Source organism: Hirsutella rhossiliensis (assembly GCF_020360975.1).
Source record: "Hirsutella rhossiliensis strain HR02 chromosome Unknown scaffold00019, whole genome shotgun sequence".
Lineage (NCBI taxonomy): Eukaryota > Fungi > Ascomycota > Sordariomycetes > Hypocreales > Ophiocordycipitaceae > Hirsutella > Hirsutella rhossiliensis.
The window spans coordinates 237304-262761 of NW_025408685.1; the positions used below are offsets into that span (position 1 = coordinate 237304).

Consider the following 25458-nt stretch of genomic DNA (forward strand, 5'->3'; position numbering starts at 1 on the left):
GTCAAGATAAAGGTCATAGTAGGTCTTTGCTCGACCTGTAAGGGCGCGGGGGAGAAAGGCGTGTAGCTGACTCTCGGGGACTTCAACCGAACGGCAGGTGGTTAGAAGTTCCTGATCTTATCGTCAAGGAGATCGTAAGGTTGACCTGAGTAGGTATCTTCCTTATTCCAAATCTTGACGAAGAGGGCGAGAGTCTGGGCATTGGTCGGGGTGTTCGGCACGTCTCGTGGTGGCAATGTGCGGTATGGGGTGTATTGTGGCGGATCTGACTTGGCTCTTGGGGGAATCGCCACTGAATTGGGGTAGGTAATAGGGGGAGCTGGTGTTACCTGGGGAGCTATCCTTGTGCGGTGAGGGAAGGTGTAGCTCGTCGGAGCGTTTGTAAAAGCGGTTGGGGTGACGGATTGAGTGGCCTGCTGGACAGGTTGTACAGGCGGTTGGATAGGGGGGGAGGGGGAAAAGGATGGCCGCGGGCACGGGGTGTGCTCCTTCGTCGATGGGGGCGACCGGGGGGTCCTGGGTTTCCAATATTCTTCGGTGACGAGGAAGCGAGAAGATAGTCATGTCGGCATCTTCTCAAGGGCCAGTGATCACTTCTTCGTACGAAGATAGTTGACGAATGCAGCTCGAATCGTTGGCTCAATCCTTCCGAAGAGTGCACTATTCCATCCTTCGAAGTGCTCTTGGAACATAATAAGAGTGTCGATTCTTCCTACATTGGCTCTCTCATAGTCGGTCCACGCACGGGCGAGTTGTGTGATCAGGTGGCGTGGCGTTGGCTCTTCCTCTGGGTTCACAGGGGTATGCCAGAGGATAGGTCAATGTCTGACATGTCGATCGGTATGCCAGCATATTTGTCCAGCCATCCTTGCACTCTCTCCTGGCTTGGGGATCGCGAGCAATATAGATAGTAGGGACGGGGTATTACTACTGCCTCCCGGGGCACTGCTGCTAGGTCCTGCAGACATAGTGTCGGAGGTGAATTGTAGTGATCAATTGTACCAATTAAGCACAATCGCGAGGAGTCGGGATGCGTTGCTGACGCAGCTAAGCTATGTCTTTTCCTTTCCTTCGAACGGTCGGTGAGTTGCTCGGCGGAACGGCAGTTAGGAATAGCAATAGGTTAGCCGTAGGTTCTGCTTCTTTCTTCCGAACGGCACAGTGAGTTGAAGGCGGATCGGAATAAGGAGTGTCTCCTGCTCTTAGCACAAACTTGTCGTCTTCGAACGGTCGGTGAGTTGCTCGGCGGAACGAATCACGGAGTTTGTCTCTTCTACCCGTAGAGGAAAAGTATCACTTTCTCCGAACGGCACGGTGAATTGCAGGCGGATCAGATCGGTGACTCTTCGTCACCTTGCTGCTCTGTGGCTCCTTCGGGACCTGGAACCACTGATCAGTGATGGTAGGCACCTATGTGCCTACAGATACGCATGCACACAAGCTGTAGGCTGAGTCACAGTCACGACAGGTAGGGTAACCGGTGATGACTTCAATTGTAACTAACTAGGGAAGAGGAAGCTATTCACAAGAAACGGAATGTGCACCCGGTAATGGCGGCATGCAGCCGGGGCTGCGTGCCCTGATCGCGGGGTATTACCTTAGGGTGTCACGTGGGAGTCGTGCATGAACCGTGATGGTATTGCTACCGATGCACGGGTTACTCAGCAGGTTAGCATTCCAACAAATAGTCGACTATTTTAGTGGAGTTTAGTGGAGATGTGGCGGCAGTGCGCTGAACGATACGCTGGAGACCGCCCGAAAATCCGACCCATTTCACGTTTCCGGACACAATATCACAACCACGCAAACTACGGATACGCAAGTTAGGTCAAATGAATCGTCAGACGCAGGGCTTCACGTAGGTACAATTTTTAGTGTGCCGCGATGCGCAGCCGTCGGGCGCCTGCGTCGCGTTGCCGATATCACCAGGAAATCCGGGATATTACGGGCTGGGCTGTCATCTGCGGGGTCATCCGCCGATCACGCACTAAAAAGCCCCTGCGATATCCGCCAGATATTAACATAAGGGGGGCTTTGAACGGAGTAGAAAAGACTTTGGGTTGGCCTGATAGCAGGAAGGGTTTGCTTGCTAGAACGCCCCTAGAAAAGAGAGGACAGACAAGAAGAGGACACACGCATACGGAGACCACCCGGAGACCTTCAGCAAAAAAATACAACAGACCCTCTTGCCTCTGCTTTTCCAATCACTTTTGCTGACTGTCTTCGCGACAGGTCAAGGTGCCTTTTCTTACTCAGTGTGCCCCCCCTCCTATGTGAAGCCTAGGAGGGGTTTATGCCCGATTTTGAGGCCCCCCAAGTTAATTCGACTGATCAGGATATTCAGCTTTCTTGCGGAATTTAAACTCAGATATTCAGCTGATCATGGGCTGTGTCCGGCATAGTGGACCTGGTTGTACCGGATCCGGAGGGTCATGCCCGCACCGGCCTCGCTCTGCGTTCGCTGCGACTCGCTGCGAAAACATTCTGTATGCGATTTGAGTTCAAACTCGAGGCTTCGCCTCGAGTTCTCCTTCCTTTCTTCCTTAGCTCTAGATAGACATTACTTAGGCACCTGCTTGTTGAATAAACTCCGGGCCAACCTCTTACAATTGGCTGTCCTACGGAATGAAAAGCAAAGCAAGATATTGCCCCACCGCGCCGAGACTAAGACCCCTAGTCTCGCGCTCCAACCGGTGTTTGTAGCTTCTTCTAGACCTTCAACACTGCGGTCCCTGCCAGCCTGATCGTCACCTCCGAACCTTCGTGCACATGCCGCGATAATCGGTCCGAACTTTATCATGCGCGGGTCACATGCTGCCTACCTGGTTTAGTTATTCATGCAAAAGGGGCCCACTGTAACTTAAAATAATAGGTGGGTTGTGGGAATGTGGAACTGTCGCGAAGACCATCGCGCCATGTGTTAGATCCGGTAGAATCCGGGTAGATGCAGCTACGATAGCATCAGGCTACTAGTGGCAGCGCCAACGGTAGCGCAGACGATAGCGCACGCGTAGCGCAGCTAATGAGGCCACGAGGACATCTATGAGACAGCTACGGAAATATGACGTTATGGCATGTCATAGAGATTGAGGCCATCGCCCTTTGATATAGGGCTTGGGCAGAGCACCCCTGGGGTGCAGAGACACACAGACTTTTCACACCACGGATTTACCCATTGCAATTGCAAGGCGAATTCAGTGATTCTGAGACCTGCCAACATGGGTGCTTACTGTGAAAGTACCTTCATTTTCCAAGCGGGGATCGTTCTTCAAAGTACCTAACTTAGTGGATTCCACTGGGCTGCAGGCCAGTTTTTCACCTTCCCCACATACAGCCGGGAGCTTCCTTGCGATGACCCCAAGCCCACTACTCAGCTCAGCACCGTCATGATCCAGAATATTAGCCATTTCCCAAATCACACTGTTCAAGGGTAATCGAGTGTCTATTCGGGCAAGACATAAATACATGTAACTTACCGTGATCCGTACTCGAAGCAAGTTTCTGCAGCGTTCGACATAAGTAAAGTAATTAATTACAAGTAAATAACCAAGCAAGTAAGTAATAAGTAAGGTAAGCAGGCCCTACGCCCAAGTAAGTAAGTAAAGCCTCCAGGGGCAAGTAAGATCCAAGTAAGGAGTCAACTATAATTACGCTACATCTGTCAATTTTGGCGTTTTGAACTTTTGAAGGAGCGACGAACCTCTTGGCCGACTTCTTCTACTATTCGTAGCCGAAACGATTCCGTTTTCTTGAGCCAATGTCAAAGCATCACGGAGGACCTCCGAAGGAAGGCCTTGCACTGTTACTATGGAAGCATTGCAGTTGCAATGCCTCAGAGATTGGGCTCGCGGTGGTGTGATTTCCCGGACAAAACCCAGAATGGACCGGTCGTTATACGAAGTACCCTGCTGTAAGATGATTGGCTACATTGCATAATCCACTTTGGAAGTAAAGCAAGTAATTCGGGGTCGCAAGTAAGTAAGGAATCTGGCTAGTAAGTAAAGTAAGAAAGCTCGAAAATTTACTTGTGTCGAACGCTGAGTTTCTGAACTTGGGCCCAGAGTGGGTCGATAACCCAGCAAGATGTGGAACCACTCGACTAGTGGATCTTACGGTGCGGATCGACCAGGGACGGCCGGCGGCGGCGTGAACTTGTCGACAGAAGGGCATGATCATCGATCTTATATTCTTGGCGTATTCAGGCCTCCTAGCTAAATTCACAAGAAATCAGCAAAACAAGTGCGCCTTACAATACGTCTCTGTCGACAATGCTGCGACACGACATACTTTTCTGGCTGTGCTTGGTAGCGATATGGCCTGCATCTACTCAGGCCCAACACGCAAACTCAACCTGCGAACGCAGGGTCCAGCATCTCGCCGACCCGCCGTACCAGAATTACTTTTACTCCGACTGCCACGTCGATGCCCAGGCCGTCGTGACGAGCCCGCTTCCCGATAGCAACCTCACCATCATCAGCCCGCGCCTCATCGTAGCCTGGCCAGCAGGCAACAGCGGCATCTGCACCTTTTTTCGACCACAGAATGGCGTCAACGGGAGCCTTGCCATTGGCCTCGTCAACTCTACGTTGGGGATCCATTGGGGCCTGTGTACTGGGAGGAACCTCGCTCAAGAATTCCATTGTCGGTGTGGAGGGTGTCTTCTCCTTTAACGACTCGGCGGAGTTGTCGCTGTCTATATTGGGGAGCATAAGGAATATTCGAGACTTCACCGAGGGGCCTAGCATGCTCAGTCCCGTTATTCAAAGAGGCATCAAAGTCACCAAGTTCAACGAAAGTGGCGTCAGGATCTCGCGCATGTGGCTCGACAACGTCACAACAACCACCTTGACCTTGACACCATGGAGCAAAGTCAATGGCACCATTCGCATCGGGCACAACTCGTCCATCAGCTTCGATGCCGGCCTCTACCACTTCTCTGCTTCCTACAACTACCCTCAGCTGACGCAGCTAGCTCCCTGCAAATTCTCAACAATAAGTCCCAGTTTCTGGCCATGCGGGATCCCGGCCAAGTCACGTCGTTGTCATTCTTGTCGTACACAGAAAAGCTGCTCGCGGGCGGCTGGCGCTTCCTCACGTACTTTGGCCGCGACAGCATGATCACCGCCTTCCTTCTGCAGCCCGTCCTGAGCCCGGGAAAATCGTCGGCCATAGAGGCGGTTCTCGGCTCTGCCCTGGAAGGGTCAACAGGACAGACGGTTCTGTCTGCCACGAAGAGACCATTGGCGACTACGCGACTTTCCTCAATATGCAAAAGAACAAGACATCCACGGCTGCGGGATTCGTGTACCCCATGATTGACACGGATTTCCTCCTCCCATACTCATGAACCGCTATTTTCAAGCCTTGCCTGCGCGAATACGACCCTTGTTGGGCACCAAGGCCGGGTCCGTAAACATCGAGAATAGAAATTTGAGCTGGGGCGACCTGAGTTACACGACGGCACGTAAGATTATGAACTTGACGGCAGCGTTCGAGCACAATCAGACGGTGGCCAATCTCGTTCACCTCAAAGATGGCGAGGTCGTCGGGCAGTGGCGGGACTCCACCTATGGACTTGCAAACGCCCGCATTCCGTTTGATGTCAATTGCGCCTCGTGCCAGCGGCGCTGTATGCCATTTCAAGCTGGCTGCGATGCCGGGTGTCTATCCCAACAACACGCATACGAGACTGGGACTCTCGGGCATCAAAGAGGGCTAAGGTATGGGAAGACGAAACCCTGCGATTCTTTCAGTTCAACGTCTCGGTCCATGAAGCGTCGTCATTGGTGGAAGAATATGTCAACAAGAGTACCTTCTATGACGGCCCGGCACACACGGAATCGTTCACTACGTACTCGTCAGACGGCGTGGTTGTGGACTACGCGCTGGCAATCAACAGCTCCGAAACTCCAGGCAAGATTGGCATTAGCCACACAGACACCGCCTTTCGCCACTTCCTCTTGAACTCGACAGATGACGAGCAACTTTCAACCTTTATCAACGCCTCGGCCAACGCAGTGCTACGTCCCTTCCCCGCTGGTCTGAGCACGCCCGTTGGAGCGGTAGTGGCCAACCCAGCACTCTCCGGCGACAGTGTGCTGGCGGCAAACTTCAGCAACTCCGCGTATCACGGGACCGTTGTCTGGAGCTGGCATCTTGCGCTCATGGCCAAAGGCTTCGAGATGCAGCTCGATCGCTGCCCAGCCCCAAGCTCCCACAACACTTCACGGTCCAGGACGGAGATGCCGGCTTTCTGCAAGGAAGTTGGCGTTTATACAGCATTGCGAAGCGCGTACAATCGTCTGTGGGACGTAATAGAGATAACAAGGGTCAGCTCCAGTCGGAGGTATGGAGCTGGACATACTTAGGATCGGCGAGTCAGGGCCAGAAGGGATACAAAATTTCGCCGCTCGGGCTGCAGCCGCCTCCGGGTGTCAGTGGCGGCACCGAGAGCAATATTCGGCAGTTGTGGAGCTTGTCCTTTTTGGCCCTGCAAAGGAACAGAAGCTACCGTTGATAGAAGTCGCTTGACGCTTACCAATATGTCGCTCGTTGGATTGTTACTATCGCCACTTACAGGGATACAAATCTATCGAATCGAACGCCTATCCCGTAGATAGGGCTGATATTTGAAGATTTTGAAGTCGAATCGGCCTCGGGACCCTTGAATTGAATGAAGCCGAATCGGGTAAGGTCTTCAAATTCGATGAATCAAAAATCATGAGTCTTTATTCAATTCATTCATCAAAATCTTGAGGGCCTAGTTAAATAACCACCTCCTCCCACTAATCTGCCACCCAAAAGTGGGTCAATGTGGCGCATCGCCGCACACAACGTCCGGCCGGCCCCAGTGCACAAACGAGACCCAAGGCACAAGGCCCAAGGCACACAACGCAAGTGAAGCCGGCCGCGATGCACAGAACACATAGAAATTCCACTTTTCTAGGAGTCATTAGACCCGCATCGTCAATTCAAGAGCACTATAACTACAAGGGCTATAAAGGGCATTCCTCCGCCATCTCCCTTAGCGCAAGGGCGTTAGCCTCATCAAGCCGCTCCATCGTATCAAAGTCACAGTCGCCTGCCAAAGGGTCGTCTTCATCCTCTGCTTCTTCCCCAAGTGAAGGCATCGTGACCCGCTGTGAGGTCCACTGTGAAGCCGGCTGTGTTGCCTGCGTTATACGTACGTGGATTGTGCCCTGGGTCTCGTCGGCAAGCTCATTGTCAGAGTTATTATCTTGCCAGCTTCTCGGCGCAGCTGTGCCCGGCTCGTACGAATCGCCGTGTTGACGAAGGTATTCTAAGCCGCGTGCGGTGGAAGTTGTAGCAGCAATAGCAGCAGCAGCGGCTGGCCTGCCTCTGCCTTTGCCGGCGGCCTTGCCGTCAGCCTTGCGCTTGCGAGTGGATTTCTTCGTGCCCGGCAGCGCGGCCGGCGCTGTGGAAGGCGGCGATGCTTCGGCACGTTCAATAGCCTCAACGACCTCGAATTCGGAGGCATCGCGGCGGGTGGTTTCTCGAGGTTCAATGAGCCCTTGGGCCGGCCCTTGCCACGCACAGGCAGCGGCTCTTGTGGCACATCGTCGGGCCGCTGTGGGCGCTGTCGATGCCAGAATTCGTCTACCTCGCTCATCTCAAAGGGTATAACGCCGGCGCCGCCGCGGGCGCTGCCTTGAAGCCGGCCAAAGATATCATGACGGCACGGCAGGCCGAGTGTTGACTTGAAGGCACAGTGATGCTGACGATCACAGCGGCCAGGAGGCGGTTCCGCCTTTTCGTCGGTAGCGGCAACGTTCCTCGGCACAGCACGGCATTCAGCCCCTATCTGTAGGAGTGGCCACCTAGCCAAATTGGGCCGGATTTTCGAGAACAGTGGCTGCAGCACTGCTATTGCAACCTTGTGGCCTGTGACCTGCTGGTGACTTGAGATTTCCTCTGCCTGATGCCTCCAGAAGGCCTGTAGGCGCTGGAAAACAGAGGTCAGGTCGCCCGTTGAGGACCAGAGGAACCTCTTCATCGTAGAGTGCATGCCTTCTATAATAGAAGTAGTCCTATGGCCAAGGTGCCTATGCCGGTCAACGAAGCACAAGACGAACTTTTCCTTCCAGGGGTCTAGCCACGTATTTATAGCGTATGCCACAGCGGCCGGGGGGTGCCCAGCGGTCTTGAACGCCTGTAGCCGTGTGTTAAAGAGGTCATCTTCAGGGGCGTTGACGAAGCTGGCCCAGTCTTGGAGGAAGGCTGTGAATTCGGGGACCCTGACGGTGCGGTTGCCTTCCTTCGTTGGACCAGGGAAATGGGCCTTCGTCTTCGCAAGGATATTCTTGTTGATATGCCAGCGGCACAGTAGGTGAAGCACTGCAGCTAACTCCGGGATAGAAAGGAGGGCATTCATAAGCGCAAGCTCCCGGTCCGTGACTATCACCCGCGGCAGAGGAATTCCTTCCTGTACAGCTAGCTCAACGAGGCACTGCAGGGCCCACTGGTAGTGACCCTCTGTCTCTCCTGTGAGGAACGTAGCGGCTATAGAGAAGGTCTTCCTCTCTGACGTGGAGCCACAGAAGTTGAGGACAGGCATCCTGAACCTATTGGTCTTATACGTACAGTCAAGCAGCAAGGCGTGCCAGAACTGACGCCAAAGGTTGATGCCAGAGCGCGGGGCCACAAAGAGGGCAGTTAGCCGATTCTCCCCGTCACGTGCATCGCGAAAGAAGCCGAAGGACGAGTCTTTGAGAAGGTCATAGAGGAATTGTATGGGCGTACGATTGGCAAGTTCCTCGCGCCGGTGTGCCGCGAGGGCGTTCGCGATGTGTGCCCCCTGTATGCCGCCGAGACTAGGGTCTTCGTGGACTAGGCCACGAAGGTGTGCCGCGATGAGATATGGGCGGAGGCCGCAGTTGTATAAGTGTATTATATGCTTGCGGCGTTGGCTGATGACTTCGGCACGGAAGCCGCTGTGTGTGATAGCTGGAGTAAAGGGATGATTGTGAGGCTCGCACTTCGCGGTAGGCTGCACAGTCCAGCCGCCTCCCGCTCCAGGCTGCTTCTTAAGCCCAAGGGCGAACTTGCAGTCGGTGCATTGTGACGATGTGTTCGGCCGGCTCTTCGACTCGTGTACGCCTGGGTCGTGGTTATCAACGTACGGGCCGTACTTCGTGCAGACGAGCAACACATAGGTCGGCGCACGAGCCGAAGGCTTCGAATTCCGGCGCCTAAGGCCAAAGCCTATCTCCCAGCCTACGGTCTTGCAGGCACGAGTAGCCTCGGCCTCGGACTCGTAGGTGGTAGAGAACACAGTGCTCATGGACTCCATAGCGGCGAGTGGTACGGTGACGTGGGTGGCACGGTCGTGACGGGGCGGCGCGGCGGTGATAACGGCGTTGCAACCGATTAAGGCGTTGTTAAGATATCGCGAAAAGCTTCACTTACGGTTGACTGTGTGACGTTGCGCGGCGTGCCTTGTGTGCCAGGGAGGTTTTTGCGTTACGCCACCTTTACCTTAAAGGTGCGCCACATTGACCCACTTTTGGGTGGCAGATTAGTGGGAGGAGGTGGTTATTTAACTAGGCCCGAAATTAACTCAAAAAATCACTGAAGACGAGGATCGGAGCAGGGCTGACGTCCCAAGGCTGTTGGACCGAGCTGCTTTCCGCCTTCTTATCGGGAAGGTTCCACACTATGTTCTGAGCAAGCTAGCTCCGGAGTGGGAGGCAGCAAAAGCTCTAAGATGGAGGCAAAACACTGAGCTCGAGAAGGAGCGTAAGGTATTGGGCCTTCTCAACGAACCTGGATGTCCCTTCGCGCAGGGATGGACATCTTACGAATCTATCGAATCGAACGCCAAGACTTGGCGTTCGAATCGAATAGTGCCTCTGCAGATTCGCATCGAATCGAACGCGTGAAAATTCTTGTGCCTTCGATTCGACCTCGAATCGAATGTGTCTCCAGTATATTCGCATCGAATCGAACGCGTCTCCCGTAGATTCGATATCTATCGAATGCCAGGGTTCGATCGAATTCGTATCGAATTCGATCGAACGTGGGACTTCAGCGGAGATCGGGGCATCAAACGTGCGTTGCACCGACATGTCTTTGCCACCATCACGAGGGCTACTACATCCCTCGACTTAAGAAGTGCCAAGGGGTGTACAGACATCATGGCTGCAGCAGATGAGACGTCGAAAGCACGGTCAATTGCTGTCCTAACAAACTGGTCAAATGTCACTCGGCCCCTTCAGCGACGCAAGAGCATCAACCCATTGATCTTCGTTGAGGCTAAACAGCGGCAGTGAAGGCGTGTAGATCCCAGCTTTACTCCACGATCGAATGCATTGAGCCATCGCTACGATCTCCCTCCGCAACCGGCTTCGCAATGGTGCCGTCATACGTCCTGCACTGCTAAACGTCCTCTCGCTTTCCGCGGACGTCGATGGAATCGTAAGCATGTCTACTGCCATCAAAGACAGTCGCGGATATCGGCTCCGGTTGATCTTCCACCAGTCAATCGGTCTGCTTCTGTAGTGGTGGCTGTTGACGACGTCCTCGGCACAATATCGAGCATATTCGTCATCACCAGTCGCTCCCGCCGTAGACGGTTTCGTCTTTCGGTTACTCTTGCGGGCACCTGACGCTCCGAACGAGCCCTGGTTGAATGGCGAACCAGCTACAGTCCTAGCAAGTCTCCGCTCAATGTAATCCATGGAGGCCTCATCAGACGTAGCGAGGATCTCGTTGTCAACGTCGCGCTCCCTATACTTCTCCCAGATCTCCAAGAGCTTTGCTTCGTATTCCAACCGCCAACTCTTCGTCTTCCGAGAGGGTACTGAGACCACAGTTGATCGAGAAGGCGCCACTTTTCGCAGGATTGAAGACAACAGCCCCGACATATGCAGCGCTAGTCAGCCGGCTGTAATATTTATGCAGCTTCTTCCATCCGAGCTTGATATAGACCTTGAGAAGCCTGCGGGTCCTGCTATCGAGCCCGTCATAAATGGCTACTTCGACGTCCTTCTTCTCCCTGGTCACTGGATCCTCAACCTCTTCGAAGATTGTGCCTTGATAGCACTTTCGAGGTGGTCAAGTAAGATCTCAAAGACAGGGAAGTATTCATCGAAACTGCCACATGTGGACCTACCACCGGGAACACCGCTGCCCTGAAGTTGCTTGTTGGCAATCTCGAAAGGCTTCAGAAGCTTGACAAGTACCCCGATAACTTTCCAGTCGTACGCACTTAAGCGGTATTGCAGAACTGCCGGCTTCGTTCTGTCACAGAGGCCCTCGGTTTCCCACCGGTTCTGAACGTCATTGAAGAAGGTATTGAGCGCCGGGCGGAGTCGAAGAGCCCGTTCCATCATACGCATGTCCGAGTTCCACCGGGTGGCATTGTTGAAGGCCCAGTGAAGTGTTGTTCCGTGGCCGGATTCCTTGCGTTGAGACGGAAGAAACTGTTCGTACAGCTGTGTGTTTCGCAGCTGAAGACCGATGTTATGGAGCATTCCAGGGGCGCCGTTCTGACTGTACTCCCTGAAGGTGGCAGCATTGATCTCCTCCGGAGCCGGGTGGGACGATATGAGGTCCTCATCTGGGATTTCAACGGCAGTGTTTGCTCCTGGGTCTTCGTCCGTACCGTCCTCCATCTCTCCATTTAGGGCCTCGTCGATAGCTTGATCAACTGGCTCCTCGTCGTCATCTAGATCGTCCCCATCGGCAGCAACAATTGCAGCAAAATTCTCTCGCTTCGAACCGTACAGCATTGCCCGTACACAGAGGTTGATGATATGCGCAGCGCATCGGATCCGTCGCTCTCCGGGTGAGAAGCCATGCTCAAAGGCAAGGTCTTCCATGCAGGTGTCATTGTTTGCAGCATTGTCCAGTGTGAAGTAGCCGACCGTGTCTGGGTTGTTGACTTGCCAGAATGCCAGTGTATCGGCGACCTCATCGGCAAGCGACGCACCGTTGTGTTTGCCGAGAGAGGTCGCAGCCCAAGGAGGATGCGGTGTTGGGCAAAGTCGTGATCAATGAATTGAGCATTGATGCCCAGAAATGCGGTGTAGGACTTGGATGACCAGCCGTCGAAGGAGAAGTGAACCTGTGATCGAGCGGTGCGAAGTACTTCCATTACGGGCCCGACGGCACCTCTGTATTCAGATTCGAGCATGCGAAGTAGCGTCTTCCCAGAGGGTATATGGGTCGCATCAAGGAGCGGATTGCCGTAGAGAAGGAGCCGTTGGAACCTCTCGGTGTTGACGATATCGAATGGCAGATTATGGTACGTGATCCAGTCGAGTAGGAGCACCCGGAGCCCCTTGCTGTTGAATCTTCCACGCAGCTTGCTGACAAGGAACTGGTCGTGCGGATTATTGAAGTCGGCACCAATGAAGTGGGTGATGGGCCGGCCGTCCAGAGATGAGGCTCGCACGCCTCCGGCAACGTCGTTTGGGGCCTGCCAAGTGAACACTCATGTTGCTGGTATATCTCCGAACGGCACACACTTACCAGAATTCCGTGGGCGTTACGAAGGTGCTTCTTGATAGCGGCTCCTGTTGAGCAGACGAAGCAGAAGTCTGACTTCTTCTTGAAGCCTCGGGCGAAGCAATCCGCGCAGATCCACTTCAGCCTGTTGCCCTGGCGCGAGGTGGACCGGTCCTCAACACGATACCCGTATTGCTGCCACCACGCCCTCGTATCCTGGCCGCCAGTATAGCGCTCGAATCCAGGCCATTTCGCCCACTCTTGGCGGCCCCAGAGCGTCCAATCTACTTGTATAAAGTCGACAGCAGTACCGCGAGGACGAGGTGATGGAGTCGTCGGCAACGAGGTTCCTTGGGATGATGCGGGTGGTAAAGACGAGTGCTCCACACGCCCAATCAGATCTGACCGGTTCGACGGGGAAGGGCTTGACAGTGGTTCGGATGTCATTGTAACGTTGGTTCGATCGTGCGAATTGAGCGAGCGCGCCGACAGATGAAGGTAGAAGCCATCGAGGCTTCGCCGGCGCTCAACTCATGCCACATCGTGGCAGCGAAGCTCGGCGAAGCAGGCATAACGCGTCCCACGCGCGTGTAGACGCGGGAAGGGGAAAAAGAAAGAAGAAGAAACCGTCGGGGCGCAATCTCCGTTGCATTGGCTAAAGTGGTCTGGACGAGTGAAAAGAGCTTCCGTCACCAATGCACAACGACGATGGACCGTGGGGTGCTGCGAAGATCCCTGGCCTCCGGCATTGATGCTTGCTTGACTGGCTTCCGAGGCGTCAGGCACGGCATCTCCGCCCGTGCTTGCAGCCAGTTAAATCGAAGGCGCCATAAGGCCCCGGCTACCTTGTCTGATATATCCCCTGTTCATCAGCGTTTCCAGTGCCCCCATTGGCTTGCGCCCTAGTGCACAGATCATCGTGGCGTGTGACGAGTCGTTTCCTTTGGCTCTGGTCCCCCTTCTCGTGCCATTCTCGTCTCGTATCTGAATCGGCCTTGAGCTCGTTTGAGGTACTCGTCCCACAGACCCACGTAAAGTGGGTCCTCACCACCTGTCTGTGTCAACCACCTGGCTGTGTCACTTCACCGCTTCAAGCCTCTATCTTGACCTCAACAACGGCACATTATGAAGAATAAAGAGCTTACGCTTGAAAGGCGCGTAGCCGAGGCTATTAAAGCCATTGAGGCAAATCCCAATATGTCCCTTCGCGCTGCGGCTAAGGAATTTGGGGTTCCACGCGAACGACTCCGCTTGCGATTTCACGGCATCCAACCTCGCAGCGGCCATAAAGCAACGCATACGAGGCTATCGCCAGCTCAAGAGGACTCAATCGATCTGTATATCGATCGTCTTGAGCGTATAGGACTTGCGGTGCGGAAGGACTTATTACGCGATGCAGCAAATCGGGTTCTAAGCTCCACGGTCGGCCCTGATGGTACCCGCAACGAACCCTTCGACTCCCAATGCTTTGTTGGCAAAACTGGATATCCCGTTTTATTAAACGCAAGGGATATCATATTATGAAGCAAAAGGTACTCGATAACCAACGCAAGGCTTGCCGAATCAGTCCCGCACGTTACCGAGTACTTCAAGAAGCTCCACGAGACGATTGCCTCGTACGGGATTAACCCGGCTGATATCTGGAATATGGACGAGACGGGCTTCCGTATTGGTATTGGCAGGGACCAAGTTGTCGTCACGAAATCAAGGCGATCGCAATACTTTGGTATTGAGGAAAACAGGGAGTCGGCAACAGCCGTTGAAGCGATTTCTGCCACTTTACGTGGGTCTGTGGGACGAGTAGTCAGAGCTTTGAGTGCAGCTGGGGGAGTGTTCTGAAGTCGCTTGTACATCGGCCTAGAGGCTGGTTGGGTTTGGGCAGAAGTTACTGTGACAAAAGGCGATGAATATTTTGAGAACATTTGGGAGGGTCTGTAGGAGACGGTCAAAGTTGTAGCACAAATGAGATTCCAACGTCGAAATGTTATTACAGTTGTGGTAATTGAGGTGCTGATATACCGGTACAAGTTCTGCGGGAGAGATACTCTAAATGGGTCGGTTTCTTGTTTGCAGCCGTCGAAATACAGAGAGGATGGGCACGTATAGTAAACTCAACGTCGGAACCGGGTGCCCGGGTAAACCTACCCTATACCCTGGTCAGACAATATTATCTTATCTTATCTCACATACATACATACTGTTATCGGCCCACCTTCCCCTGTTTTCTTACTTTCTTGGCATGCAATTGTTAAGAAAGTAGCGCAATTTCCCACCAACTTGCCTAACAACTGCACGTTAATCATTCCAGCCGCGCTTTGCGCTGGCTTCGGCAGCAGCCATGGCATCTGCCACAAGCTCGCATGCCAGCCCAGATCCCTTTGATCTGGGTGTCCATACCCCGCCCAACCTCGCGCGATTAGCCCGTGCATCTCAGCTTCGACATAGTTCCCCCATTGCGAGCCGTCCCATTGGTCTCACATCCGCGTTTCGGCGACCGGCGGCGACGCCCCCTTATCAGACTCTCCAATGCCGCCGCTACGGAAGGAGCGCAGCGTGAATCCACCCCGAACCGGCCTGGCTCGGCCGAGTCCGTCAACCTCCAGCCGGTCTCGATCGTTGAAGCTGCCAACAAGCTCGCAGTTGAACAAACAAATGCCTACAACGCCAAAATGACAGTGTTCCGAGCCTTTTGTGAATCGTTCGAACAGACTGCGAAACAATACACGTCCGGCCTTGAATACAGCTTTGCGGAACAATTTTCCAACAGCTTCCTCGACTTTTGGAAGCAGGCGCTCTCCGACCTCAATTCCGCACCCGCCCCGACCTACAGCAGCGTCGCCGCCGGTCGCCCTGCAAGCCAGCCCTCGGGGCCACACTCCACGGCCGCCGCAGCCCCGCAACAGCAACGACCACAACAACCAATCTCCCGTCTCCAGGGACGACCAATCCCCGCCCCACCAAAAGAAGACCTCCGTGTTTTCGTGCGGCTCGATGCCGAAGCGCCGGCGCGAGACCACAGCAGCTACGCAATTCGGACCCACATCGCCGCCAAAGTCGGCATCGACTTGCACCGGGTCCCGGCAGCTTTCAAGGTAAACTCGGGATGGGCCATCCGAACAACGGACGCTACCATCAGGGACCTCATCGTCCAGCGACAGTCGGAATGGTCCGAGGACCTAGACGCGACCTCGGTGGAGATTAGTCACAAATGGTACACGTACGTCGTGCCCAACTGCCCCGAAGACTTACGGACTTGCAGGGCAATGAAGTCAACTACGAGGCGGCCGTCAAAGACGAAATCGCCTGCCAGACCGGGCTCACACCCATCAGCATCCGTCCCAGCCGGCACGATTCAAGCGACCTTCCGAGTAAGACGCTTATTGTGTCCTTCCTCGAGCCTACCCAGAGACCTTGGAGACTTTTGGCTCCAGCCGACTTGCCCGACACATCGTCAGATCCAGCATGCCCAGCCAGTGCAACAAATGCTGGGATTTCCGCTCGACACAGCTGTGACCGACAACCGTCCTGCAAGCGTTGCGGAAGGAACGGCCATGACGGTGAAACCTGCGTAGCCCTCGAGCAGTGCGCAAACTGCCTCGGACCCCATTCCGCAGATTTCTCGAAATGCCCTGCACGCCCCAAGCGATCACACGGCGTCATTCGCCGCCTGACGAAGGAGGAAAACCTCGTCCGACAGATGGGCACCCAACTATTTGCTCAGCGGAAGCAACAGTTCGAGCGCATAGACCAGCCCGAACAGCTAGAACGAGACTCTCCGAGATTCTCAATTCCATAGCTCCGAGCACTGCTCAGTCCGACGACCAGGAAGCCGAGCACCCAGATGACAGGTCACGGGGCAGGAGCGAAACCTCGGTCCTAAGCTCGACCAGGACCATGTCTCCGCCATTCATTATGGTAACCACGACACCTCAGCCTCAGAGCGAGGGCAACGAATCTAGACCAGCTTCCCCTTCAAAGAAGCGACGCATCAGCCCCATTGCACTATCTCCATGACGAGACATCCCCGCGTGAACCAAAGCGACAAGAAGACCCTGCGAGTCTTCCAAGCTAACGTTGGCAAGATCTCGCCAGCACATGACTGCGCCCTTGCCCTCGCCGACTCTGAACGATACGATATAGTGCTCCTCCAGGAGCCGTGGACGGAAGCCAAGGACGGCCGATGTCTTACCAAACCCACCCAGCCTACGATACCTTCTCCCCAGTCGACAGCTGGGACGACAACAGCACCCGACCTCGAGTAATGACCTATGTCCGGCGGAGTCCCTGCCTGATGACAGATCAGAGGAGGCCTGTGGCGACCCGCGACATTCTCTGGCTCACCATCAACAACATAACAGTAGTAAACTTCTATCGACAACCGCACTACGATGAAGCACTGGAGATGCTCCTCCAGTGGACCACACCAGGAAGGTGCCTAGTAGCAGGCGACTTCAACGCCAAACACAGTAGCTGGCAAACCGGCCGGCTCGATGGCCGAGGTGACGACATCGCCTTTTGGGCCTCTGAGAACGGCCTTAACTTGCTCAACCCTGCCGATGTGCCAACGAACCCACATGGCAACACAATAGACCTCGCCTTCTCCAACATACCACTATCCGAAGCTGTCGTGGAGGAACACCTGGCCACCAGCTCTGACCACTTCACGCTCAGCGTGACACTCGCTGACCTGGCTCCGGCCTCGGTGCCGCTAGGAAAGGTCCGCCTCACCTCTGACGACGAGCTCGCTCGTTTCGCCGAAATGGTCGATTCCGGAGCAACAGCTATCCCGGCCGCGGCCTCGTCTCCCCAGGAGCTTGATTCCTGGCGTTGGCGCTCGTGGAACTTCTCCAACTGGCAGCCAAGGCCGCCGGTCGCCCCGTCCGCAAAGGGGCACGCAGCGCGCCCTGGTGGACAGAAGAATGCGCCCTCGCCGCGGCGGAATACCGCGCGATTAGGAGAGTCTACCCTCTCGGCTTCAATCGGGAAGTCCAGCTTGCAAAGAGAGACTTCCAGAAAGTCGTGCGGCGAGCCAAAAGACATTACTGGCGCAATCTGATCGACAGCTTCACTGACAGCGCCTCCGTATTCAAAGCGGTCCGATGGCTGAGATCACCGGGCGCTTTCCAGCCTCCGCCCCTACAAGTAGGCGATGTAGTTTACGAGACGCAGCTTGACAAAGCCAATGCCCTACGGCGGGCGACGCTCGAGCGGCGCACGGCGGACGACGACATCCCAGATCCGTGGATCCCAGTCGACACAACGAAAACCGTTCCTTCACGCAACAGGTGTCACTTGAGGAAGTGCGCGACGCAACCCTACGGACAGGAAACACGTCTCCCGGCCCCGACAGCATCACGGTACAAATGCTCAAGGCGGTATGGCATATTATCGGAAGCCACGTCCAGCGGCTGTACGAAGGCTGCCTCACCATCGGCCATCACCCGAAGCCGTTCAGAGAGGCCGAAGTAGTCATGATAACAAAACCAGGCCGAAGGAACCTCTCGACCCCTCGTGCCTGGCGACCCATCTCCCTACTGTCCTGCCTAGGCAAAGGTCTCGAGCGGCTCATCGCACGGCGCCTGGCATGGGCCTCCGTCCACTACGGAGTCCTCCATTCACAACAAGCTGGCGCTCTCCCGAAGAGATCTGCCGTTGACCTTGTTGCCGCTCTGCTGCATGACATTGAAGAGGCGTTTGCCCGCGGACAAGTTGCCACGTTGGTGACTATGGACATCCAGGAGCCTTCGACACTGTCCTCCGCAACAGGCTGATCCTTCGCCTCCGTGAGCAGGGGTGGCCAGAACATCTCGCTCGATGGGCTGGTTCTTTCATGCATGACCGCTCGGCGCGCGTCAGATACCAGGACACTACCACGCCCAGCTCGCCTCTCCAATGCGGCCTCCCAGGGATCACCAGTCTCGCCCATCCTTTTCTGTTGTACACGGAACCAATTTACCGCCTAGGGAAGCCGAAGGGGCGCTTCGGCTACGCAGACGACACGGGTATCCTATGCATAGGTAACTCCTGGAGAAGACAGCCGAGAGAGCGTCGCGCTATGTAAACGAACTTGTGGCCTGGGGCGCCGCCAACGGCATCGCCTTCGACCCGATGAAGACTGAGGTCATGCATTTCTGTCGAAGCAAACCTAAAGTTGCCCGCCTATATTTCACGGCGACTCAGAGAAGCGCCCTGACCGAGCACTGCGATGGCTAGGCATCTGGCTCGACAGCACCCTGTCGTTCAAGACACACGTGGAAAAGTGGACAGCCAAGGCACAGGTCGTGGCCTATCACTTGAAAAGTCTGGCAAACACCAAACATGGTCCTCTTCCCGGTGCCGTTCGCAGAGCCGTAAGAGCATGTATCGAACCGGTGCTGCTCCACGGCACCGAGGCATGGTACCCCGGATTAACCAGCCCGCGATGGACCCAGCCAGCAAAAGAAGGACCATCCGGGATACAGCAACTCATCCGAAAGATGAACAAGTCGCTTCACACATCCATCCGAGCCATCCTGCCTGTTTGGAGGACGACGCCGATCAATGCCCTCCATCGAGAGAGCGGCATTCCACCGGTGATACAACTGCTCGAGGGGCGTCGCATGCGCTTCGCGGCCCGCCTCAAGTCTCTCGATGAAGCCCATCCGCTTGCGAAACGTACAGTCCGGCCCAAGCCCCCTGTCATCCACAGGTCGATCAAACTGAAGTACCAGGTGCCGCGAGAAGGCTTCCGGACCCGACTTCGACGCAGTGACCAGCTGCTGCCTTGTAGCAGGCGGCCAATTCTCCTCCCTCGCCGCTTCGGCGACGATCAGGCGCTGCCTCTGCAAACCGCCCCGAAAGACCAGTCAGCAGCGGATTTCCGCATTTGGCTCCGGTCAGTGCCACCACACACTCTGGTCGTCTACTCAGACGGATCGCTCTCCTCGGATGCAGCGGTCGGTTATGGCTATGCCATCCATCTGGATGGGCAAACCGTCCTAAGTGGCTGCGGCCGACTTGGGCCCGCTGAGGTTTTGATGCAGAAGCGAAAGGCGCGCTCGAGGGCCTGCGCGCTGCCCTAAGCCTCCCACGATCGCAGAGGGTAGTCGTTTGTCTCGACAACATCGCGGCGGCAACATGCCTCAGAGGCATGCCGGCAGACTCCTCCCAGGATGTCTTCCTCGAGTTCCAGGCCCTGGCCACAGCACACGGTGCCACGGAGGTCCGCTGGATCCCCGGCCACACCAGCATCCCAGGCAACGAGCAGGCCGATGCCTTAGCGAAAGCAGGAACCTCTCCCGAGCCCGCAGGCGCTGTCCCGACACTGGCATATCTGCGCAGGGCTGCTGGGCAGCAGCCTAAAGTGCAGTTAAAGCCTGGTGGGAAGCCTCTGCACCCGAACAGTACAAGCCACTGCACCTAAGCCGACGACCGGCTGCCCCCGAGCTCAAACTCCCCCGACCGCTACTCCATCACTTGCTTGCAGCCCGAACCCGTCACGGGGACTTTGCCGACTACCACGAGAGGTTCAACCACGACGATGCGCGACTGACGTGCTCATGTGGCCGACGAAAAGAGCCAAACCATGTCTTTTATTGCCGAAAGATCGAGCCGCGGCATCGGATGAGGCTGACACCTCACCGACTGCAGCAGTCAATCGCGCAATAGGCAGAGACTTCGACAGATTCGTCAAGCTGGCGAAGGCGACCTCCTTCTTTGAATGGGCTTGCCCTCGCCACTAGGCGGCTGTATCATCTTTCCTCACCTCTTTCCTTTGTTCAACTTCCGGATTCGGCCAGGCAGAGGGTGCTGCAACACCCTTGCCCGGCCGGGTCAACTGAGGCTGCGCTCTGCAGTCTCCGACAACGGTCCCTTGGAGACCAAAACTGAATGGCAATCTCACTGCCGCGCCTGTACGACCCGCTGACGGGCACCAGGTTCAACACGGAGCGCCTCAGAGCCGATGAAATGCTGGATGGTGGTTTGTTTACGTTTGCGAGGGGAAACTGTAGACAGCCCTAGCTCAGCACGTCCTGTGCCCCACCGGGACCTGAGCGGCCTCACGGCCGCTGGACGAAAAATACACATACATACATACATATCTTATCTTATCTCTGGCGCCTATGGCATCAATCCCACCTGATGACCGAGATTTCATTCCAACATACCGCACGTATGCAACGTCGCCATAGAGCCTATGATGGCCGTACACTGTAGAGCTTCGTCGTGATCTTATAGAGCAGCCATCAATGGGTTTCCGCAGAGCATGTTTGCTGGAGTTGCAAGATACTAATTATGTCACGTATTTATGGGGGGTTTGGCTGTACATACCAACATGTCTTAACGCCTTGACCTGGTTTGGGTCGATAGACGCTAAATCACGCTTGGTCGCGTCAGCCACCGACAGGGGCTGACTGACGCGTCTGAGAAGACGCGCTTAAAGGTTCCCCGCGGTGATTTCCGCGAACCGCGTCACTCATTCGATCGAATCGATCGAATCGGGTCGAACGCCTGGGAGCCGTTCGATTCGATGGCGACCAAAATGTGCCCCTGTTCGATTCGTCTGTCGAATGAAAAAGGGCACGTTCGATTCGATGCGAATCGAATGGGACCATGACAGATTCGACATCGAATCGATGTTGCGAAGACCATTGCGCCATGCAGGCAAAAGTGGAACGCGCTCCAACAGGTGCGCTGCAATTGACACATATCTGATGTCTGTCTTTCTTCCCGACAATACCTTCTCGATAATCGAAATTGTCATAAACAACGCAGGCATCTAGTTGCTGACCGTATCGACGGACCGTTCCCTGCTTGCGATCAGTCTACGTCAACACTGAGAGCCGGCGAGGATGCCTTTGCTTGTTCTGCCACGGTTTCGAGATGCCTGTGGACCCCCTTATAGCCTTCGCAAAGCCCCAACTGGTGAAGAAGATCGAGGACACGCCGTTTCACGCCATTTGAGTGTAGGAAGGCACCAAACACCCGGGGGAACTTGTTGCTCCCTTCGGACGCCCTAGAATAGCAAAGAATCGACGTGATTATCGCAATCCTATGGTTGAACTTTGCAGGATCTCTTGGTGGTCGATCTTTCCTCTCCGTCTTGGGCGCCATGAGACCATTGAGCAATCCACAGAGAAGAGGAGCATGAGTGCCGACTTGCTCATACATCTTCTCAAATTGCATGTCGCCAAGTATGCGCTCATAGTCCTCGACCTTCTGACCCTTTGACCGGTTCTTTTTCCCCGTGTCAGCAGGTAGACTCTTCTCTTGGTCACCGTCGACTTGACAAGCACTGAACATCTCTCCGGCTTCTTCCAGTGCTTTCATTTCCTTCCTCAGCGCCTTGATGGTGGCAATACCTGTCGCACGAGGTGCGGCATGTTGTCGCAGCGCGTCTAAGACCTCTGGCTGGCCGTAGACAGCCTCTGTGAGCCGTTTGGCACGAGTAGCAGGGCGCTCCCCATAACCACCGGACCCTTGAGTCGTCGCGTAAACGTGGATAAACTCTCGTAATGTAATGTCTTTTTTCCTCATGAATCGACATACATCGTCTACTCTCTGCGCCTTACTGCGTCTTTGAGGCCCTCTCGCTTTTTCGCGAGGCGCTTTGGACATGTTTGAAGACGCGATCTGCTCAGGCATTGGGGCCAGGGAGACAGTGGGCGGGTTTAATCGCGCACTCTGACGACGCTGAATTTGGGCCGACATCCCCCACACTTCAATCAATTATGGAACAGCAGCAGAGGAATCGAGTGGCTGTATTCAATTGACGGAACCCCGTGTGGTTGTGAGCGAAAATGGGTTTGAAGATAGTCCTTTATTTCGTATGAAATTTCTCCGCACACGCCCAAGATTGATGACACGGCACTCAGGCCATTTGCTCGAGGAGTGCATGTGACTTACCGATTAGGTATAGTGTACCCCATAACGTACCTCACTGCGTCATGCAACGCACCACGTCATGCAACAGACTGCCCGACCGGCAAGCCATAGCGAAAATTAATCCTGCAACCAGAACAACAATTGAAAATATTATTAGACGTCGCAGCAATATGAAAAATTGTGTACAGAATTCATATATATATTTTTTGTTGGAATACTAACCTGCTGAGTAACCCGTGCAATCGGGATACCATCACGGTTCATGCACGACTCCCACGTGACACCCTACCCCGCGATCAGGGCACGCAGCCCCGGCTGCATGCCCCCATTACCGGGTGCACATTCCGTTTCTTGTGAATAGCTTCCTCTTCCCTAGTTAGTTACAATTGAAGTCATCACCGGTTACCCTACCTGTCGTGACTGTGACTCAGCCTACAGCTTGTGCGCATGCGTATCTGTAGGCACATAGGTGCCTACCATCACTGATCAGTGGTTCCAGGTCCCGAAGGAGCCACAGAGCAGCAAGGTAGATGAAGAGTCACCGATCTGATCCGCCTGCAATTCACCGTGCCGTTCGGAGAAAGTGATACTTTTCCTCTACGGGTAGAAGAGACAAACTCCGTGATTCGTTCCGCCGAGCAACTCACCGACCGTTCGAAGACGACAAGTTTGTGCTAAGAGCAGGAGACACTCCTTATTCCGATCCGCCTTCAACTCACTGTGCCGTTCGGAAGAAAGAAGCAGAACCTACGGCTAACCTATTGCTATTCCTAACTGCCGTTCCGCCGAGCAACTCACCGACCGTTCGAAGGAAAGGAAAAGACATAGCTTAGCTGCGTCAGCAACGCATCCCGACTCCCTCGCGATTGTGCTTTAATTAGTACAATTGATCACTACAATTCACCTCCGACACTATGTCTGCAGGACCTAGCAGCAGTGCCCCGGGAGGCAGTAGTAATACCCCCGTCCCTACTATCTATATTGCTCGCGATCCCCCAAGCCAGGAGAGAGTGCAAGGATGGCTGGGCAAATATACTGGCATACCGATCGACATGTCAGACATTGACCTATCCCTCTGGCATACCCCTGTGAACCCAGAGGAAGAGCCAACGCCACGCCACCTGATCACACAACTCGCCCGTGCGTGGACCGACTATGAGAGAGCCAATGTAGGAAGAATCGACACTCTTATTATGTTCCAAGAGCACTTCGAAGGATGGAATAGTGCACTCTTCGGAAGGATTGAGCCAACGATTCGAGCTGCATTCGTCAACTATCTTCGTACGAAGGAAGTGATCACTGGCCCTTGAGAAGAGGCCGACATGACTTTCTTCTCGCTTCCCTCGCCACCGAAGAATATTGGGAAACCCAGGATACCCCGGTCACCTCCATCGACGAAGGAGCACAACCCGTGCCCGCAGCGATCCCTTTGCCCCTCTCACCACCTATTCAACCGCCTGTACAACCTGTCCAGCAGGCCACTCAATCCGTCACCCCAACCGCTTTTACAAACGCTCCGACGAGCTACACCTTCCCTCACCGCACAAGGATAGCTCCCCAGGTAACACCAGCTCCCCCTATTACCTACCCCAATTCAGTGGCGATTCCCCCAAGAGCCAAGTCAGATCCGCCACAATACACCCCATACCGCACATTGCCACCACGAGACGTGCCGAACACCCCGACCAATGCCCAGACTCTCGCCCTCTTCGTCAAGATTTGGAATAAGGAAGATACCTACTCAGGTCAACCTTACGATCTCCTTGACGATAAGATCAGGAACTTCCTAACCACCTGCCGTTCGGTTGAAGTCCCCGAGTCAGCTACACGCCTTTCTCCCCGCGCCCTTACAGGTCGAGCAAAGACCTACTATGACCTTTATCTTGACCCAGACCTCACGTTCGCCGCCGCTTACCGACAACTTAAGCAACATTTCGATACCAACGTGAATCTGGAGCATTACCATACGGACTGGTCAACTATCACCTTCAACAGTGTCCGTAGCAAGCACAGTGACAAGGACCTCCACGCTGTGCTTGATATAATGCTTGACAAGCTCCAATTGTGTCAACGAGCGATTGGGCCGGAAATAGCTGGCGAAAGCAACCTCCGCAACGCAGTCATCCGCGCTTGCCGTGGAACGCCTGAGCTCAAGCAAGCCTTGTACAAAGCCCCGCCCATTGCGAACAACTCTTTGCCGACCTCCGCGCCTCTATTGAACTTGCGATCACGGACAACGGTAGCACCCAATGGTATACCGACCGCAAGTATCAACAGAATAGACCCCCCTTCCGCAACAATAACAGCGCGAACCCCAAACGACAGCCGCAGAGAAAGAAGGTGTGCTTCATCTGCGGCAAAGCTGGCTGTTGGTCTACCAAGCATACCATAGAAGAACGGAAACAATCACGGATGTATTTCCTAATGCCCACAATGCCTCCGACACGACCCCGGACTTCGCCATGTTCCTCGCCGAATTCGAAGGTCATGAACTTGACGAGACCCCTGTCCCTGACTATGATACTGCTGATGAAATTGACGATGAAGACCCAGCGATTGGCTCGCTGTTCTTCACGCAATCATTCCTCGCAGATTACGCTGTTCTACACCGTCTGACTAAGGAAGATGCCTATAGCGCTCCTCAAAAGGCCCCGGCACAACAATTCCTTGTCGATGACCGTTACACAACGCGTTATCAGGGCATCATGCTCGACACAGGTGCTTCCGACGTGTCAACCGCTGGCCTAGACCAATTCCATGCCTGGCAGCGCGAAGACCACTGCGCTACCCTCGATACCACCCGCGCAGGCCAGACAGGCATCTCCTTTGGAGATGGACCCCGGATTGTGTCTGTCGGTGCGACCGCGATTCGCACGGCATTCGGGCCCGTTGATTTCCACGTTCTTCCCACTAAGACCCGTTCCTCCTCTCCTAGCCGATATGGACCGGCTAGGCTTGTTTTTCAACAATCAGACCAACGAAGTCGTCCGCGATGACATTCGCGTTCCCGCAGTACGTAAATGGGGCCACGCATGGTTCCATCTAGGTAAAGAAGAGACTGCGAGAGTATTCCTGACCGAACGCGAATTGCGACGACTTCACCGACGATTCGGTCACCCGGCCACA

The 25458-nt window shown here is 54.8% G+C and overlaps 3 protein-coding genes across 3 annotated transcripts; 1 reads left to right on the plus strand and 2 right to left on the minus strand.

Annotated features, from left to right (window-relative positions):
* Positions 1-11018: 11018 nt before the first annotated feature.
* On the minus strand, positions 11019-12915 carry HRG_11165 (Ribonuclease H-like protein; the record flags this gene model as incomplete). The annotated part of the gene is made up of 5 exons (XM_044869635.1): positions 11019-11686; positions 11746-11833; positions 11951-12439; positions 12493-12728; positions 12780-12915. 5 exons carry the CDS (start codon positions 12913-12915, stop codon positions 11019-11021), a joined length of 1617 nt encoding a protein of 538 aa, XP_044715188.1.
* A 3814-nt stretch (positions 12916-16729) lies between these two features.
* Positions 16730-19870, plus strand: HRG_11166 (endonuclease-reverse transcriptase domain-containing protein; the record flags this gene model as incomplete). Its single annotated transcript, XM_044869636.1, has 8 exons — positions 16730-17294; positions 17357-17753; positions 17819-18184; positions 18235-18251; positions 18432-18470; positions 18682-19156; positions 19217-19407; positions 19479-19870. 8 exons carry the CDS (start codon positions 16730-16732, stop codon positions 19868-19870), a joined length of 2442 nt encoding a protein of 813 aa, XP_044715189.1.
* A 1397-nt stretch (positions 19871-21267) lies between these two features.
* HRG_11167 (uncharacterized protein) lies at positions 21268-21984 on the minus strand (the record flags this gene model as incomplete). Its single annotated transcript, XM_044869637.1, has 1 exon — positions 21268-21984. One exon carries the CDS (start codon positions 21982-21984, stop codon positions 21268-21270), a length of 717 nt encoding a protein of 238 aa, XP_044715190.1.
* Between the last annotated feature and the right edge of the window lie 3474 nt (positions 21985-25458).